Raw genomic sequence first — 19,934 nt, forward strand, 5'->3', positions numbered from 1 at the left:
CTCTGTGTGTCCATGTGTGTGTGTTCCCGTCTGTCTGTCTTCATGTCTCTGTGTGTCTTGTATTAGTCCTTGTGTGTGCTGAATGTCAGTGTGATGTCCCCACCGCCATCCTCCGTCCCACCCTGGGAGACGGTGACCCTGGCCTCTGTCCCATCACAGACCAGCCTGGAGGCTGTGACCTGGCCAAGGCAGCTCAGTACTCAACCCTCCATCTCAAACCCGGAAGCGAAAGCGTCAGGACTTTGCAAAGGGCACTTGAAGCCCCAGCCCCCATTGTCCTGACAGCTGCAGCAAAGCTACCTGTGACTTCTCTGGAGAGGAACTAATAAATGACTCTTAGTAATGAGGTGGGGAGGGCTGACCCCTCTGCATGATGCCAGCCAGAATTTATTAAACTTTCTTTTATTAATTTCTTTTAATTTCCCCCACCTCTTGGGCTTGAGTGAGGTCATCAATCACCTGGCGCCCGCAATACGAAGCACATCCTTGGCACTGCCATATGCCATCCGGCCACGCCTGTCTCCCCTGGGGCAGGCAGGGCAGCCCCCATGTCCTGTACCCACGTACCCACCCACGAGGCTGTGTTTCTGATGAGGCCGAGCTTATCCTTCATCAGAACTTTGTAATGACTGCATTCCCCTCTTCTCTGCGTGAGACAGTGGCTGTCATTGTAACTGGTTGTGGAAGAAGGGGGCATCTTTATGGGGGGTTCTTCAAGTTCATTATCAACAGGGCATTCAGGAGCCCTCTAGGCTGGATCTCTCTGTCTGACACCCCCAGACCCACTTTCTAACCTTCCCTGCCTCACCCCATGCCCGGAAAGCTGGTCTTTACCAATGGCTCTCTTAGCCTCTAACTTTCTGTTGGGTTTGGCCAATAGGGGACCCCAGAAGGAGAGCAGAGGTGGAGAAAAGAGAGTTTGTGTATTTAATCCCCGGCTCCCTCTTTGTGGGGACCCTCAATGGAAGGGGACAGCACCTGTCAAGGCCCTCTCCAAACAGCACATTCTATCCCTGGGTCCTGAAAACCACTGCTTCCTCTCACTGCTTTGGGCCTTAGGGTGCTAGCGGGTCCTCACTCTGACGTTCTCTGGCTTCCCTGCACTCTGCCCACCCCTTCGTAAATAGTCCTTTCTTAAATTGTTCTCACACTATCTTAACTTGAGGGTGCCATGTTTTTCATAATACGCCTTAAATAAAGGACTGTCATTTACCAAGTGGCCACTCTGTTTCAGTCAAGCAAGATGCTGGCACATTTGACATTTCCTCACAATAGTCTGCGAGGTACATATTATGCTCCTTGTTTTACAGATGAGAGCCTGAAGCACAGAGAGGTGAAGTCACTTGCCCACAGTCACACAGCAAGGTAGCGATGGACCCAGGAATGGAAACCAGCTCTGTGAAATTCTGGAGTCCTCTCTGTGGCTCTGCCCCTGGCTCCTCAGAAGTTCTTACTTGTCTGAGCATCATTAGTGACTGTCCTGAATTGCTCTCAGGCCCCAAAACCAATAAAGGAAAATCCATTTGCTGCAGCCAGCTGGGCTTCAAAGTAGCCCAAGAGATGCGCACAGCCTCGGCCTTTGGCCACAGCTGAGCCCTGGATGTTCCTGCTGGATGACTCTGGCCAGAGTTAAGGACAGCCTTTCCATGTGATTCTAGCTCCCTCCCCCACCCCAGACTCAGTGCCCTAGATCTTCATCCACAAGCAATTCCCAGCCAAGTGTTGATGGAGGTGTTAGAAATAGCTATGGTTGAGTGAGTCTGCAGGGAAGGAATAAATCTCCTGTTCTCAGCTGGCCCCACCCCTCCACCTGCATACAGTACTCCCTCCTGAGTGCCTTCTCCTTCTTCTTCACCCGATTTTCCAATATCACCTACCTTTCAGGACCCCATATGGCTGCATCTCACACTCCAACCCTGGTTGGACGTCTCCATTCGATAGAAATGTCACCCTCCCACACAACTCATTATCAGTGCTATATGTCTTGGCACATAATTGTTCTCTGTTTTTATTGTTTTTGTCTTATCTTCCAGATGCTCTGTGCACTCCCTAGGACAAGGAACCAGTTTACTCCTGTCTGGCTCATTCATTGACTTATTCATAGATTCACCCATTCATTCATTCACTCTGCACCTAAAGCATTCTTCTCCTGAAATGGTTTCTGGCCACCTTTTGACCATATATGAATGAGGCCAGGGGAAAGGACCTATATTTCAGAAGTCCAGGTTAAATGTTGTCCACACAGCCAGATTGAGCCCTGTGACCCTGGCCTTATGGATGGCTTTGACCCTGATTTGTCCACCTAGAGACTCAGGCTTTGGGTCACTTCCCCACTGAGGACTCTCCTCAGGTGGAATTGGATTGTAAGGTATAGAAAGGCTGAAGAGGGACTGAAAGTTGGTGAGCCAACAGGTAGGACAAAGCTCCCTGTACTTACCCCACCTTGATCAAGGATATTTTCATCATCTGAGAGGTTGTGTAGCATAGTGGTTAAGAGTCAAAGACTTGGTCTTCCTTGGGCAAGTTTCTTGGTGACCTTGGGCAAGTTTCCCAGCCTCTCTGACACTATTTCATCTGTGAAGTGGGAATAACTGTAATACTTACAATATTCAGTTTTTACAAATGTAAAAATGCATGGAAAACACTTTGCTTAAAGACTAACATGTAGTGACCAATTGATGTTGGCAGAAGTCTTTTCTTTATTATCAGTATTTAAGTATTGTTTATTATCTTCATTTTACAAATGAGGAAACTGAGCCCCAGAGATGTTAAGTAAGGCCTCAGAGAATTGGTGGCAGAGATGGAATTTGAACCCAGGTCTTCAGAGTTTGAGGCAGAGGCTGAGATCTGGGAGCTTGCTTTGGCACCATCATGCCTCTGACATGGAATCACTGCCCTGACATGGGTCACTTTGCTTCTTTGACTTTCATCTGTTAGTCCTTAGTTTGCAAGTAAGAGAAAGGGAAGCACAGATTCTCTTAAGCAAAAAGGGAATTTACCAGCTCCTATAGCAGAACAGTCCAACGATGTCAAACAACGTCACAGGAAACCAGTTACTTTCCATTTGCTGGTTCAATTAACTTTGTGGTGGCAGCGTTTGCAAATGTGCTGGGTTTGAAGCTGTTATGTACCCAATAAAAAGCCATGTTCTTTTAATCTAATCTTGTGGGTGCAGACCTATTGTGGGTGGGACCTTTTGATTAGGTTGTTTCAATTGAGATGTGATCCAGCCCATTCAAGGTGGGTCTTAATCCTTTCCTGGAGTCCTTTATGAGAGGATAAAAGGAAGGAACATTTTGGAGAGAGCTCAGAGAGAGAAACACCCCGGAAGGAGCAAGCAAGGGCCCACAGGAGAAGAGCGAGGGAGCCACTGGAATCAGAAGCTGAAAACAACAAAACCCAGGAGCAAAGGACCAGCAGATGCCAGCCAATTTCCCACGTGACACAGGAACCTTGGATGCCAGCAGCCTTTCCTTAGAGAAGGTTTCTTTCTCTTGATGCCTTAGTGTGGACATGGCCTTAAAACTGTAAATTTGTAAACTAATAAATCCCCTTTGTATTTATTATATTGCATTCTGGCAGTTTCAGCAAACCAAAACAAGAGTCTTGGGTCTTCCTATGAGGTTCTGGGCTTACAACTCACAACCCCCATAGAAAAAGAGCACCCCTTTCTATAGAGTTTCAGCAAAATCTCAGGCTTGCATGCCATTGGCCTGACTTGGCCATGCGTCTGCCCTGGAGCCAATTGCTGTGGCTGGGGAGATTCAAGCTCTGACTGGCCAGGTAGGGGTCACATGGGTCCCAAGGTGGTACCAGCCCCACCCAAACCCACAGACCTGAGGGGAGGAGTGGGTGAGTCTCGCTCATAGACCTGGGGTCCTTTATGAGAACAAAGGGGGACGGAAGCTGGGCAGACAAAAGAGAATGGGGAGACTTTCTTTCAAGTTTCTTGTGAGAATTATTTGTGAACATGCGGAGAAAAATTCCTAGTACACGTTAGATCCCAAATTGGGGTATTTTCTTATTGTCCTTGATATTCATTGATCCAATTCATCCCCTCACCCATTCCCTCAGCATCCCTCCTCCAAACCCTTCCCTACCTCTATGTCTCTTTTCCTACCATAATTGCCTGAACCACAGCCAGGATTTGGCCTCTCGTGAGGTCTAGTACAGAGGAAGAGGCCACATTGGTCAGGACTGCAAACAGAACTCAGCCCTAGCAAACTTTTTTGCCACAGCAAAAAAGGGGGGTTTACTGCTCAGTGGGGAGACCTGAAGTTCAGGTTCAAGGTTAAAATGAGGGCCTGGCAAGGGCCCAGGGAGCTAAGATTCCTAAATCTTCTTGTCCTGGTGCTGTTGTGCCACTTTAGAGTCTAAGAGTCTAAATCCCAAGCAACATGAAAAGATGCTCAACATCATTGGTCATTGGGGAAATGCAAATCAAAACCACAGTGAGTACTACTTCACACTCATTAGGATGGCATAATAATAAAAAAAAAATCATTGTTGGCAAGGATGTAGAGAAACAGGAACCCTCATACATCTCCAGTGGTACTGTGGAAGAACGCCACCACTATGGAAATCAATTTGGTGTTTCCTCGGAAAATTGCAAATAGAATTACCATATAACCCAACAATCCCCCTTCTTGATATATACCCCAAAGAATTGAAAGCAGGGACTTGAACAGAAACTTGTACACCTACATTCATAGCAGCATTATTCACAATAGCCAAAAGGTAGAAGCAATCCAAGTGTCCATCAATGGATAGATGGATGAACAAAATACATCTACATAGAATGGAATATTATTCAGTCAGCAAAAGGAATGAAGTTCTGATGCACACTGCAACATGGACGTACCTTCAAGAATCATGTTGAGCAAAATAAACCAGGCACTCAGTCACTGAGAGATTTCAAATGGAGTCGAGAGGTCACTCTGGTGGACATTCTTATGCACTATATAGATAATACCTCTTAGGTTTTAATGTATTGGAATAGCTAGAAGTAAATACCTGAAACTACCAAACTCCAACCCAGTAGCCTTGACTCTTGAAGATGATTGTATAACAATGTAGCTTACAAGGGGTGACAGTGTGATAGTGAAAACCTTGTGGCTCACACTCCCTTTATCAAGTGTGTGGATGGATGAGTAGAAAAATGGGGTCAAAACACTAAATGAAAAATAGGCTGGGATGTGGGGGGGATTTGGGTGTTCTTTTTTTATTATTTTTTATTCTTATTCTCATTCCTTCTGGTGTAAGGAAAATGTTCAAAAATAGATTGGGGTGATGAATACACAACTATAAGATGGTACTGTGAACAGTTGATTGTACACCATGGATGACTGTATGGTTTGTGACTATATCTCAATAAAACTGAATTAAAAAAAATAATAAACCAAGCACAAAAGGACAAATATTATATGATCTCTCGTATGTGAAATACCTAGAAGAACTAAATGTCATAGAGACAAATGGTCTATAGGTTACCGGGGCAAGGGGTACAGGGCAGGAAAAGAGAATTATAGCTAAGTGGGTGAATAGTTTCTGTTTGAGGATATGAAAAAGAAGGCTAATAGATATTTGTGATGGTAGCACAATATTGTGAATGTAATTAATACTACTGAATTGTACACCCGAAAGTGCTTAAAACGGGAAATTTTGTTCTTTATATCTGATATTGCACAAAAAAAAAAAAAAAAAAAAGCCTAAGTCCCAGGTCAGAGTGAGTTCTATAGCCCAAGCTCGGTCCACGTGCTGACCCCTCGGTTCTGGGATGTGGGGCAGCCTGGCTGGTACCCCATTAATGCCACACTTGACGGGGAAAGGCAACTGTCCAGAAGGAAAGAGGGGTCGTCCTTCTATTAGAAGCCAAAGGATGAATACAGGTGGCCAAACCACTGCAGCATCCTCTCCAGACGCACACGTGGATCACCATGGAGCAGTGAAGCGGGAAGATTTGGAATCTCCAGGACCAATAGCCGTCACGTCTTTGTGCCAATTTAAAGGTCTCCGTCAGCACCAGCCTGACTCCTTCTCTTTTACCTGTGGCCACCCTGACTCACGGCCCGGTGTTAGTAGCAGATTAATCCCTGCTCCCCCACTTACAAAATTCAGGGTGCTGACTGTATGTATTCAGAGGATATGCTCTCATTAGCCTGGAACATTGGGTTAGAGCCTGCTGGTGGCTGACAGCAAGATAAATATGCCTAATGGCTGTGGCGATTTGGAGATGGATTTCATTTTCCTCCTGTAATAAGAGAAGTGATGACAAGGGTGGGGTCTTCAGATCTCTGGCGGGCCTGATGGATGACGGGGTGGCTGATTCACCAGCAGCTGTCGGCTTCCACCTTCTATCACCCTCTACTCCCCCACCCAGCTCACCCAGAGCACTTCCGTCCTCATCAGAATTAACATACATCCTCGTGATGCTGATCCAAAGACAAGCTTCATGATACATATTTCAAAAGTCAGAGTCTCACTCCTACATTGTGGGGCTTTGAGATATCAGATTCTGGGATGAATGATGGCTTCAGGTAATTCTTCTTTCGAAATACTTTTCCTTAAAAATTTTTTCCCCTTAATTTAGTGAGAAGAAGATGTAACCAAAACATCAAAGAGAATTTTGCAAAAAGAAAAAGAAATTGCCCATATTCACCACCCTCCTAACCTATGAGCTATATTCATCAGGGTATATTCTCCCCTTGCAGTGGGGTAGAGTGGGAAAAGCTCTGGAATAATAGAGACCTGAGTTCGAATTTGGATTCCTCTGTTTCTTGGCTGTATGCCTCTGAGCAAGTCACTTTACCCCTCAGAGCCTCGGTTTCCCCAAATGGGAAATAATGCCAACCTCACAGGGCTATGTGAGTGAAGTGAGAAAATGTGTTCAGGGCACTCAGGGGTTGGTTGCTGTCCTCCTGGTCGTCTGTTGTCCCTCCCCAGGATTTGCCTGTCCTCTGTGTGCTAAGCCCTGTGGGAGATAAGCACAGACCCTCTCCTAATGCAGGTTCCCTCTGTCATATCAACATCTTAATTTATCAGATTAGCTGCAGGGAGCAGGGAATGGAACAGCAAACAGGGAAGTTTTGCAGGGGGCAGTGAGGATGCCCTGTTCATGGACAGAATATTAGATCTAGAGCCACCTTCCTTCTCCAGATGGTGACTCCAGTGACCATCTGGCCACTGGCCACTAGCCCCCACCTCAAACTAAGCCACAGATGCATGCACTGCACATCTACACATTGACATGTATACTTAGGCACAGATGCATGCATATGTGCACACCATACAGATACAGAACCACATGAGTGCACACACATCTGCATATGCACACACACGCAGGGTACACATGTGCTTGCACAAGTGCACTCCATACACACATGGACTCCCCCCACACCTGTATATATACGCACATACGCACAGGACACATACATATGCACAAGCTGCACGTGCAGATGCAAAGCCATCTGCACATGCACCTATACATGTGTGCACATATTTCATGTCAGCTAAATGCATCAAACAATGTTCCCCAGAAATCTGGAGCAATCCTATGGGCTGGCAGCATCCTCACACCCTGCCCAGGACTCTCCCTGAGCACAAGCTCCACTCAGCAAGCTCCAGCTGGGCAGAAAATTGCTCCCTAGAAACAATCCGGATCACACAGACGTGCAATTGTCTGCTCAGCATGAGTGCAAGACCTCATGTGGGTGCGGTGGCAGGGCTAAGTAGGGGCTCACAGCTTCTATTTGACAGCTTAGACTGTGAGTCTGGAAGCCTGGCTTGGCCCCTGAGCCCAGACACAGGCACAGATCTGTCTGGCATAATCTAGACCTTTGCCACTCCTGAGTGTGACAGGCTAGCTGGAGCTAACCCCAAATCTTTTAACACTTTTGGTTACATGGACCAATATATATCCCCTTCAGTTTGCTTAAGCCAGGTTGGGTTGAGTTGTCTCTCACTTGCAGCTGGTAAGGGGGGAGGTCATCTCAGGGTGGGAGGGCTCTTTCTTCTGGATGACTGTGTAGTATTCTGCAGAGAAGGTGATTTGCAGGGCACCGTGCATGGCCAGCCACAGTGAAGTGGACAAGAAGGTCTAGAGAAGGTGAATGGGGTGTGAGCAGACACCTGTCTGAGCCCTGTGGGGCAACACATACGTAAGAGGCAGGCAAAGCGGAGCAAAAGCTCAAGAGGAGAGGGCAAATGGAACAAAGTGGAAAATGAGGCAGATTTGTAGATATTGCATTTTTTTTAAATTCAATTTTACTGAGATATATTCACATACCATACAATCATCCATGGTGTACAATCAACTGTTCACAGTACCATCATATAGTTGTGCATTCATCACCCCAATATGTTTTTGAACATTTTCCTTACACCAGAAAGAGTCAGAACACAAATAAAAAATAAAAATTAAAAAAAGCACCCAAATCATCCCCCCATCCCACCCTATTTGTCATTTAGTTTTTGTCCCCATTTTTCTACTCATCCACCCGTACATTGGAGAAAGGGATAGTGATCCACAAGGATTTCACAATCACACTGTCACCCCTTGTAAGCTACATTGTTATACAGTCATCTTCAAGAGTCCAGACTACTGGGTTGGAGTTTGGTCGTTTCAGGTATTTACTTCTAGCACTCCAGGCAGAGGGAACAGCCAGAGCAAAGGCCTCAAAATGGGAACATGCCAGGCAGATGGAAACAGTAATGAGGCCGATGTGGTTGAAACAGAGGGAGTGAAGGAGAGGGTTGTAGGAAATCAAGACAGAGAACTCAATGGTGGAGGGTGGTTCATGGCGATTGAGTGAGGTGGGAACCACCGGAGGGTATTTTCTCCCCTCTCCTTTTTATATCCTGCGTTGTCAGGGAGATTTACACCCCTGGAAGTCAGGTCCCACATAGTGGGGAGGGCAGTGAGATCACCTGCCGAGGTGGCTTAGAGAGAGAGAGGGCCACATCTGAGCAACAAAGAGGCACTTAGGGGGGCTGCATATATATTTTTATTTTCTGCCCAAATTACTTTGGGATGTGTCAGCAAGCTTGTTTTTAACCCACCTTTGCACTTGCTGATCTCTGCCTGGAATGTGTTTCCCACATATCTTTGTATGCTTCACCACTTTTATTCTTATTTAATGTGCAAGTATTTTATTTTAATTACTCCTATTTGAAGGTCCTTATTTTTGGAGCGCAGCAAGGCATTTTACTATCCACCCTTTCCATTCTTTAAAGCCTTCCATGGGTTTTTGGTAAATGCAAATTATCCTCACGACTGTGTTTTGGAGTTACTCCAGATACGTCAGCAGATTCATCTTCAACCCATCTCACTAGCGCTTTGCATCTTTCTACAATGTTGCAGCCAATAACACACTGCAACTTGCGTAAACAGATGGGGCAAAGTGTTAGAGGGTGGCAGGCAGCTTCTCCCCAGTGGTTGGAGCCTTGCATGAGGCCTGAGAGCCGCTGGCAACATCGCTATCCAAACACGTGTCCAATCTTGTGGGTTGAAGTCTTACAGGATCGAAGCAGCAAAATGTTAGTGATTTCAGGAATATAACACTTATCAAAGACTGAATAGTCATTTGAAGATGTTTCCCAGAACTTTTCCACTTGGTCTTTGTAGCGTGAGCTATAAAAATCAGTGCCATACTTGGCAAAGCTGAATATCTCCACATCATCTGTCAAAGGGATTTGTCCAAAGGCAAAATTCCAGGAATCTTTTTGATAAAGATCAATCAACCCCAACACAGAAGGCATTTCCAGGTTTCTTCTTTTTAAAGAACTGGATGAATTTGTAGGTTTTCTGTGTCATTTTTCTCTCTAAAGGAACACTTCACTGCAGAAACAGGAATTTCTAGGAGTTTTACCATCGAATCAAAGAAAATGCCGCCTGTTAGCCCTTGAGCCATCTAATATATTCTTCATCGACGATTCTAGTGTTCTCTAGAAAGCCAATGGACTGTAGACAAATACCACATTTCTCTGGAAAGGGTGTCTTTCTGTTAAGATCATTGAAAAACTATTCAAAATCTTGGTGGGCCTCGCGATGGGAGGTGATCGAAACTGATTGCAAATGCCAAGCAATGGGTCCAAAGAGATCAGTGTCTGGCTGGAAGGTTTTATTCATCAAACATCACCCCCCAGCATCTAAGTTCTATACTGCATCACAAGAACTGGGGTCTTTGAAATGAGAGCTGTTCTTTGCTTCTGTTCAGAGCGCTCTATTATTTGCCTAATGACAGGCCTCTTCCGGTCACACCGTGTTCCTGGCAGATCTTCCATCCTTCTTTCTGAATGGGTCGAACAGCTGTTCCACCATCTGGCTTTGGGGAAGAGGGTCTCCAATGAAGCTCTGACTGCACAAGGATTGGCCTGTCTGGGTGTGGGGGCACCTACAACCTTGGAAGTTCAAGAGACCTCCTCCAGCCTCCTCCAGCCTCCTAGGTATCCTCCTGCCTGCCTCCCACGGTGACCAGCTCTTTTTTTTAATTCAGTTTTATTGAGATATAGTCACATAACCTACAATCATCCACAGTGTATAATCAGTTATTCACAGTACCATTACATAGGTGTACATTCATCCTCACAATAAATTTTTGAACACTTTCATTACTCCAAAAAAAGAAAAAGAGTAAAAATAAAAGTAAAAATGAATACCTAAAACATCCCATCCTCCCCCCATTCCACCCTATTATTCGTTTAATTTTTGTCCCCATTTTTCTACTCATCTGTCCATACACTGGATAAAGGGAGTGTGAGCCACAAGGTTTTCACAACCACACAGTCACACCATGTAAGCTATAGTTATACAGTCGTCTTCAAGAATCAAGGCTGCTGGGTTGCAGTTTGACAGTTTCAGGTATTTCCTTCTAGCTATTCCAATACACCAAAAACTAAAAAGGGATATCTATATAGCACATAAGGATGCTGTGCCAGTTTGAATGTATTATGTCTGCCCAAACGCCATTATCTTTGATGTAATCTCGTGTGGGCAGACATATAGGTGTTGATTCGATTGTAATTTGAGTGTTCCATGGAGATGTGACCCACCCCACTGTAGGTGATAACTCTGATTAGATAATTTCCATGGAGGCAAGGTCCCGCCCATTCAGCATGGGTCTTGATTACTGGAGCACTATATAAGAGATCAGACAGAAGGAGCGAGCTTGCTACAGCCAAGAGGGACACTTTGAAGAATGCACAGGAGCTGAGAGAGGAGCTTCAGCTTTCAGAGGCATTTTGGAGATGGCTTTTGAAAGCAGACTTTTGCTTTGGAGAAGCTAAGAGAGGACAAATACCCCAAGAGTAACTAAGAGGGACATTTTTGAGGAACTGCAGCCTAGAGAGGAACGTCCTGGGAGAAAGCCATTTTGAAACCAGAACTTTGGAGCAGACTCCAGCCACCTGCCTTCCCAGCTAACAGAGGTTTTCCGGACACCACTGGCCATACTCCAGTGAAGGTACCCGATTGCTGATGTGTTACCTTGGACACTTTATGGCCTTAAGACTGTAACTGTGTAAACAAATAAACCCCCTTTTATAAAAGCCAATCCATCTCTGGTGTTTTGCATTCCAGCAGCATTAGCAAACTAGAACAGATGCCCTCTAGAACGACCTCTTGACTCCATTTGAAATCTCTCAGCCACTGAAACTTTATTTTGTTTCATTTCTCTTCCCCCTTTTGGTCCAAGAAAGCTTTCTCAATCCCAAGATTCAGGGTCCAGGCTCATGCCTGGGAGTCATGTCGCATGTTGCCAGGGAGATTTACACCTCTGGGAGTCATGTCCCACGTAGAGGGGAGGGCAGTGAGTTCACCTGCCCAGTGGGCTTAGAGAGACAGGGGGCCACATCTGCAGCTCACCATTTTTGACAATCCCATCTCCACTGAAATGACCGTCTCTCCGAGGTAGCCTGTCCCAGAATCACTCCCTAGTGTGTATTTTTCCTCAATTTCATTCTCTAGTTGAAATCACCTTGCTCGAGGGCTCTTTCCTCTGTTAGATGATAAACCCAATGACCTGATCTTCCTGTGGACCCACTTTGTCCCCAGTACCTAGAAGCCATGCTTGATACCTGGTGCATGCACTAGACATACTTGCTGAATAAAGAAACAAATCAGTGGTTGAAATGAGAACTGAAAATTTCCCAGTGGATTAAGCACCAATGAAGTCGTTGCTCAGTTGGGTCAAAAACCTCCAATGGAATGGATAAGGGGGAATCTGGATTTTAGAGTTTCCAGAGTGAGTTTCTAAGAAGAAAGGACAGACATTAAATGTACTCCTTTTTCCAAAATTCCTGGGGTGATTTTTATGATGTTGGGCAAGAGAGGACCTTCAGTATTTTAATAACATATATAGCAGAATCTAAATGAAGGGATTGAGTATATAAAAGTCACCATTTCCTGTAATTAAAAAACCTCCCTGTGGTGGATACACAAGCGTACACATGTGATAAAACTGTATAAAACTAACCACACAATCATACTCACACATATATACAAATGAGTACAAGTAACACTGGGGCAATCTGAATAATATCTATGGATTTTATTGATGTCAATATCCTGGCTGTGATACTGTACTATCATTTTTCAAGATGTTAGTGTGGGGTGGAGTGGGGGACCCTGATTTTTCTGGTTTGCTAATGTTGCTATTATGCAAAACACCAGAGATGGATTGGCTTATATAAAGGGGGTTTATTTGGTTACACAGTTACAGTCTTACGGCCATAAAGTGTTCAAGGTAACACATCAAATATAGGGTACCTTCACTGGAGAATGGCCAATGGTGTCTGGAAAACCCCTGTTAGTTCAGAAGGCAAGTGACTGGCATCTGCTTGCTCCCAGGATGCGTTTCAAAATGGCACTCTCCAAAATGTTGCTCTTGGGGCGTTTTGTCCTCCCTTAGCTTCAGCTCCTCTTCACAATGTCTCTCTCAGTCGCTCTGAGGTCCCTCTATTTGTGAACTCTTTTTATAGGACTCCAGTGAACTAATCAAGACCCACTCTGAATGGGCAGGGTCACATTTCCACGGAAACATTCAATCAAGAGATCACACACTTATCAAAGGTGTCACTCACAGTTGGATGGGTCACATCTCCATGGAAACAACCTAATCCAAAGATTCTAACCTAATCAACACTAATACATCTTCCCCCAGAAGACTGCATTAAAGAATATGGCTTTTTCTGGGGGACATAATATATACAAACCAGCACACTGATGAAGACTACACATGATCTCATTGTATTACTTCTTACAGCTGCATGTGAATCTACAATTATCTCAAAATTAAAAGTGTAATCAAAAAAATGAACAAAATTAAAAGGCAAGCTAGGTGGGGTTGCTTTCAGCATTTCTGCAGCTCAGAGTTGATAGACTCCAAAATACCTGTGGGACATCCTGAACAGGGAGCAGAGGGGCTTTAAGAGAGGGGGATAGGGAAACTCGGGAGGCAGGGAAATCAGAACCCACTTTGGGATTCATAAGACTCCTGCAAGAAGATGGGTGTGTGTTTGTGTGTTGTTGAGGGTGGGGAACAGCAATGGGAATTGGAAATAGTGTACAAATGCACCATTAAATTATTTCATTACTAATTTTCAAAGACTTAACTCCATTAATCTGATAAACAACTGTAGTCCTGCAAATGAAGCACATTTGTATTATCAGGAAAAAAAAAAGGGGGGTGATATGGAAAAATATATGCAACATAAATGGCTGGGTATCTCAGCTCCAGGAGAGAGAACAAGGTCCTGACTTGTGCTGAATGAGGGAAGGAGGTTGGGAGGCTGTCTCTGCTGAAGACACCCTGATACTTGCCCCATCCTCTCTGATCCCTTGGGCTGCTTGGGAAGTCCCCTCACCTCTCCCCAGACACCCAGGTGCTCTTCCAAACGTGACAGCTCAAATCCCCGATTACAGAAACCCAAGATATGGGCTCATCAGGGGATGATATTTCTGCCATCTCACCCTCAACAAAGCAGCTTTTCTATCCATCCATGCTTATCACCCATTTTGGGCCTCAGATGAGATTTTTTTTTAGGGGGGGGGGCAGTGCTGTTTGTTTGTTTGTGGACAGGTAATGCTGCACAGAGGAAAAATTCAGAGTACTAAGGGCTTACCGTGAAAATCAAGCCTCTCTCTCTCCCTGCCCTGCACTGCCTGGTTCCCTGGGTCCCTTTCTGCTCTGAACTAGTGTATCCTTGCAGAGGGAGAGTCTCCGCCTAAGAGTACATAGTTCATCTCCCACCCCATCAACAAATGGTAGCATGATGTACACATCGTTCTCTACTTTGCTTCTTTCACTTAAAGATATATCTTTGTGCTCATTCTACATGGCTGCATATGGAAATACCTCTTACATTTAAAGCCTGAATGTACCCTATAGTTTCAGATGGGCCCCAGTTCCTTGATTTAAGCAGGCCCCTCCTGACGGCCATCTAGGATATTTCCAATTCTGGCTTCTATAAACCACGCTGCACTGAAGACTTTCTGTATACATCCTCGGGCACGGGTGTGAGTGCCTGTGGAAGAATTCTGAAAACAATGAATGGTCTTGTAGAAGGTAGGTATGTGTTAACTTTTCATGGAGGTTGCCAGGTTGCCACTCAAAGGGGTATTGATTTAGGTCCCCACCATTGTGTACAAAAGATTGCAGGTCTGTTGTCTGTCTGTCTGTCTGTCTGATTTAAAGCTTCCCTGCCTCAGTGTTTGAGTGTCTTAGCTATGGTGATGATTCTTCAAATCCTGGAGCCCGGGCTGGTTGGTCACAGGCTGGGTTTTGAGTTTGCAATCTGCCCTGACTAATCGAATGACCTTAGTGGCATCAATCGTGCCAGGGAGTTGGGGAGCCTGAGTCAGGGTCTAGACCACAGTTTCTCCATCTGAAAAGAAAGGAGAGGCTGCTTTAGCTGGTGATCTAAAAGTTCCCCTTGACCTCTGACAGTCCAAGCCACTCTGCCTCCCCAGAGCCCTGTGGCCCTGTCTGTAATAGTTCCCACCTTGTTATCTTGCCAGCTGATATGATATGAGGGTGCAGTGAGGTAATGGAATGGACATGCCAGGCCAAGATGAGAGCTCCACCAAGGGGAAGGAGGAATAATAAGTATAAATAACTTTCGAATCCCTTCCCAGACTACTAATGTGGCCTGGGGCATACAGTAGTTGCTCAATTAAAGTTTTAGACTGAAGAAATAATGTATGGGGAGGCAGGAGAACTTTGGGACTGTTCAGAGGCAGGAGAGGCCTTTGCCAATGTTGTTCCCTCTGCCTAAAATGCTGTTCCCTCTGAGTAGGCTTGACTAACTCTCCCTCATCCCTCAAGTTGTGTCTCACATGGCCCCTTGGTGAACTTTGTGGACTCTTCCACAGACTTGGTGGTTTTTGCTTTGGATTCCCTGCCTTAGCATCTTGCACCCAGACCTTCATCCCAGCCTGCACCACCCTATGTAATTACTCTGTCTTTCCAAGTCCATTTCCCTCCCTGTCTGTGAACTCCTTAAGGGTTGGGGCTAGACCTGATTCACTTCAGGGTCTCCAGGACCAAGAGAGGAGCCTGGCACACAGTGGTTGCTCATTACACATTTTAAGACAGAGGCTGTGCTCAGGGGTGGCTGTGCTAGTCAGCTCTCCCAAGGCATCATGTGAAAGCTAGGACACTGGGGTTGACTAGGGAACCAGCTCCTTGGCTTCTATACCTTTCTCCTCCTTGTACCCCATCCCTTCCTTTGCCTGGGTGGAGTGGGACCCAACAGACTACTGATCCATGGATTGGGAACTCCAATATCCCTCCTTTGTTACAGGGGCAATAATATTGGGAACTGTAGGGAATGGTGGGGAGTGTGGCAACCCGGGGCAATCAGGCTCAGCTCCAGCTGGCTGTTGCCAGGAGGAAAGGCAGGTCCACTGGCTTTTCAAGTGATTTTCAAGAGAAACCATAAATCCAAATCCTTCCTGAGTTCTCCTGATTTTTAAATGGTGGTTATTCAGTTTTTTCCCAAACATTGTGGGAGTCAAACAAAAGCATCTGTGGACTGGTTGTAGCCCAGAGGCCACCAGCTGGAATTCTGAAAACTGCCCCTGCCCCCACCATTGCTCAGATGAGAAAATTGAGGCCCAGAGAGGGGGAGGCATTTGCCAAGGGTCACACAAACAACGGCTCTGTATCTCTTTCTTCCCGTGTTTTGACTCTGTCTTTCTGTCTCTTTGGGTGTGTATCTCTTTTTGAGTGTCTACTCTGCATCTCTCTTTCTCTCTCCATTAAGTGTCTCTCAGTCTTTATCTCTATCTCTACTTCCGATTTTTTTCAGTGTATTGATTCTCTATCAGTCCCTCTCTGCCTCTTTGTCTCTCCCTTTGCACCCTCCTCTCTTGGACAACAGATAGCCTCCGGAACTGGGTGAGCAGAAACGACCCCACGCCGGCTCCCCATCTTGCAGCTCTCGCCTCCTCTGTCCCCTTCCTCCCCCGCTGCCCCCGCCCCAGATTTCCGGCGGAGCTGGCGGGCGGGGTCCCGGCGGGGTCGGCTGCCGTCAGCAGCCCCTTCCCGGCGGCGGCGACCCTCCCCGCTGACCTCACCAGCGCCGACGCCTCGCGCGCAGCTATAAGCAGCAGCCCCGCCGAGGAGCTGGCAGCCGGCGCCCCCGGTCCAGCCCGCGCCCCCGGACTCCGGAGGAACCCGGACCTCGAAACTCTCGATCCCGAACCCCAGGATTCCGGATTCGTCCCCCGGAGCCCGCGCCGGGCAGGTAACCACCTCCAGCCCCTCTGTGCTGCAAGCGGCGTCCGGGAGCACGGGAAAAGGAGCCTCTCCGCTCGCCCCTCGGCTGGCACCCGGAGCGCGGCGCCGGCTCCAGGTGCGCACGGGGAGAAGCCGCCGCTGTTCATTCCCCGAGCGCTCCCGGGATCGCCGGGTCGTGGCGCTTGTACCCGCCCCGCGTCTCCCACAGGCGCGGCCCGGGGGACCCGACGGGAGGCACGCGCTGGCACACTTGTGGCGCTCGCCCCTGTGCGCTCGCATCCCGGCGTCTGGAGCGCCTGGCGGCAATCGTGGGAAAGGAAGGTTCGCCATTGGCATCCCAGCCTGAGGTCCGCGCCGGGATGTTCCCGGGCGTCGGCGTTAGAGCCTGGGAGTTAGGATCTAAAGTCTGACGTTAGAAATAGAATTCAAATCTTAGCGTGAGAATCTGAATCTTGGCTCTAGGAGTAGAATCTTAGCCCTGGAATTAGCGTTGGAATTAGGAGCTTAGCGTTAAGAATTAAATGCCTAGCGTTCGTCATGGAATCTCAGCGTTAGAAATAGTATCTTAGTGTTACAAATAGAATTTTAGCTTTAGAACGTGAATTTTAGCTTTGAAATTAGAACGTCGGCGATGGTGTTGGAAATAGAATGTAACGCTGGGAGCGTTGGGGGGAATCCTAACGGGAGATGCGGGGTGGTCACACTCTTGGAGTGTCCCAGCACACACTGGCCTCCCCAGCCTCGCCTAACTTTGAGGGGTGGGGATCCCCCTGTGTCCTTGCGCAGCCAGCAGAGTGAGGCTAGGCACCCCCAGATACCGCTGTTGGCAAGGACGCCTAGAAGTGACAGGTGTGAACCCAGGGCTCGGGGCACATCCCCCCATCCCCACCCCCTGCTTCCCGTCCCGGGCTGGGGCATGGCGCACTCACCCCCTGGCTCTGTCTTCCCACCCCAGACGCCGCGATGCCAGGCCCTTGGTTGCTGCTCGCCCTGGCTTTGACTCTGACTCTGACCGGTGTCCCCGGCGGCCGCTCCCAGCCCGAGGCGACCCAGCAGGAGGCGGCGACGGCTGTGGAGCGACCCGGCCTGGACGACCTCCTGCGCCAGGCAGGGCGCCTTCTCCTCCTCCGCGAAGACCTCCAGAGGCTGCGAGCCGACCAGGGCCAGCACGACACAGGTGAGGGGCGGGGGTAGGAGGGGCTGGCCCGGGCTGCAGGGGTGAGAGGAGACCTCTCTGGTTTCAGCCGGGATGGGGGTTGGGGGTTTGGGGGATTGACCTGGACACGGAGATGGGGAGCTTCTTGTCTGAGGTCGTCCAGCCTCTCTCTGGCCCCTATTGGCCACCCCCCTCCTTAAGATCCTCAGGTGAACCGTACCTGGGGGAGGTGTGTGTGTGGGTTCCATCCCTCTCCTTTCTCAGCCCAGGGAATGTTTGGCAGAGAACAGACCTTCAGTGAGGAAGACTTGTGTGTGTGAGAGTCTCTTTGTGTGTGACAGTTTTTAATTACTACTCATAAGGCATTGTTGTGAACACTTCAAACACATTTGATTTTCCTAACAACTTCACAGAAAATGGAGGCTCAGAGAGGTTAAGTGAGTTGCTTAAAGTCACACAGTTAAGGAGCAACAGAGCTGGGATTGGAGCCTACAGGCCATGCCTTTGATGGTCTGTGTTAGTGTTGTGTGTCTGTGGACCTGAGAGGCAGGGGGCAGGGCTATGACTCTGGGTGGTGGGTGCTTCAAGGAACATGCCTCGACTGGGAGGGAGGCTGGGGTGGGCACTCATGGGGACACTGCCCCCCCCCCATTGTGGGTGCCTGGGTATCCCTCACTGGCCTTATTCCTTCCTCAGAACCCCAGAGCCTTCAACCTGATTGGCTCTATAAGCGTCAGCATCCAGGCAAAAGGGAGGAAGAGGAGGCAGAAGAGGGAGCTGAAGAGGAGGAGGAAGAAGAAGGGGGAGCTGGGGGACCCCACAAGCGGCAGCACCCTGGCCGTCGGGAGGATGAGTCTTCGTGGTCATTTGATGTAACCCAGCACAAGCGGCAACACCCCGGCCGGCGGTCCCCCTGGCTGGGGTACGCCGTCACCAAGAGGCAGCACCCGGGCAGGTGGACCTTGGATCCCAAGGCCCAAAGGAGCTGGGAAGAGGAGGAGGAGGATGTGGACGGAGAGGTGATGCCTGAGAAACGCCAGCATCCGGGCAAGAGGACCCCGGGAGGCCCATGTGGCCCCCAGGTAGCCTGTGGCCAAGCAGGCTTCCTGCTCGGGCTCCTGGATGACCTGAGCCAGAGCCACGGAGCTGAGGAGAAGCGGCAGCACCCTGGGCGGCGGGCGGCCTGGGCTAGGGAGCCCCTGGAGGAGTGAGCCCAATTCCCTGTAAAGTCAAGTTTGGGGTCTGAGAATGTCCTGAGCCCTTTGTGCCCTAGCCTTTCATGACCCCCATCTTCACCCTTCCCCAGAGAACCTTGTGTCTGCACATGTCCAGGCCCCTGGCCTTGCCCCCTTCCTTCAGGGACATGAGAAAGCCAGCCCGTGAGTTAAAATCCCAAATTAACCCCACTTTGCACAGCTGCCAAAGGGAAGATCCCAGAGACTCCCCCACTCCCCACCCCGACCTATCCCCTTCCTTAGCTCTGGCTAAGATGGTCCTTTTGTGTCTTCTAAGGAATCTCCAGTGTTGGGTAGGGTGTTTCTGGGATGAGCCACCAGTGAGGGCTGGAGTGGGATTGAAGCTGTGATGCCCAAATCCAGCTTCCTTGCCCTGCCCCATCTGGCCGGATTTGCCATGTGTTAAGCTCACCCTCAGGACCGAAGATCTCCCCCATTTTGGGGGTCCCTTGTGGGAGAATCTGCAGCTGTGTCTGGTTGGGGGAAACATATGTAGGTACAGATGTCCGCTGGTGCTGTGCTGTGTGGTGGCTGTGGGAATAAATGTGTGTAAATAGGAATATTGTTAACATTGCCCTGGAAGCGGTGGCTTGTATATAACCCTCTAGGCACCTTCCCCTTGTTGATGATAATCATCCTAATGATAATAAAACATGCATCTGCATAATCTCAGAACTCTGTGATTGCTGTATTCACCCAGTTGGTTAGGGGGTTTTCTTTTCAGCATCAAGAGGGTGTTTAAAAGGGGTGAGACCAGGGCTCCGCAGTCCTGCTAAGGAGGGAATCAGGGAAAATGGGAATGAAACA

At 48.1% G+C, this 19,934-nt stretch overlaps 1 protein-coding gene and 1 pseudogene across 2 annotated transcripts; one reads left to right on the plus strand and one right to left on the minus strand.

The window, feature by feature from the left end:
- Window positions 1–9,176: 9,176 nt before the first annotated feature.
- LOC119527144 lies at window positions 9,177–17,015 on the minus strand (annotated as a pseudogene).
- On the plus strand, window positions 16,616–19,740 carry TRH (thyrotropin releasing hormone). Of its 2 annotated transcripts, none has more exons than XM_037829589.1 (3): window positions 16,616–16,743; window positions 17,692–17,913; window positions 18,589–19,740. In XM_037829589.1, exons 2-3 carry the CDS (start codon window positions 17,700–17,702, stop codon window positions 19,101–19,103), a joined length of 729 nt encoding a protein of 242 aa, XP_037685517.1. In that variant the 5' UTR covers window positions 16,616–16,743; window positions 17,692–17,699; the 3' UTR covers window positions 19,104–19,740. The 2 variants fall into 2 exon arrangements, with proteins under 2 accessions (XP_037685517.1, XP_037685527.1); XM_037829599.1 differs by lacking the exon at window positions 16,616–16,743 and adding an exon at window positions 16,763–16,851.
- The last annotated feature ends 194 nt before the right edge of the window (window positions 19,741–19,934 follow it).

This window comes from Choloepus didactylus, chromosome 1 (genome assembly GCF_015220235.1).
Source record: "Choloepus didactylus isolate mChoDid1 chromosome 1, mChoDid1.pri, whole genome shotgun sequence".
NCBI classification, from domain to species: Eukaryota; Metazoa; Chordata; class Mammalia; order Pilosa; family Megalonychidae; genus Choloepus; species Choloepus didactylus.

What these genes read in the sequence shown, in the direction of transcription:
- TRH (XM_037829589.1), top strand. Translation starts at nt 17,700, where the DNA reads ATGCCAGGCCCTTGGTTGCTGCTCGCCCTGGCTTTGACTCTGACTCTG. An exon ending in CCAGGGCCAGCACGACACAG is followed by an intron (nt 17,914 to 18,588) that starts GTGAGGGGCGGG and finishes TTCCTTCCTCAG; the next exon opens with AACCCCAGAGCCTTCAACCT.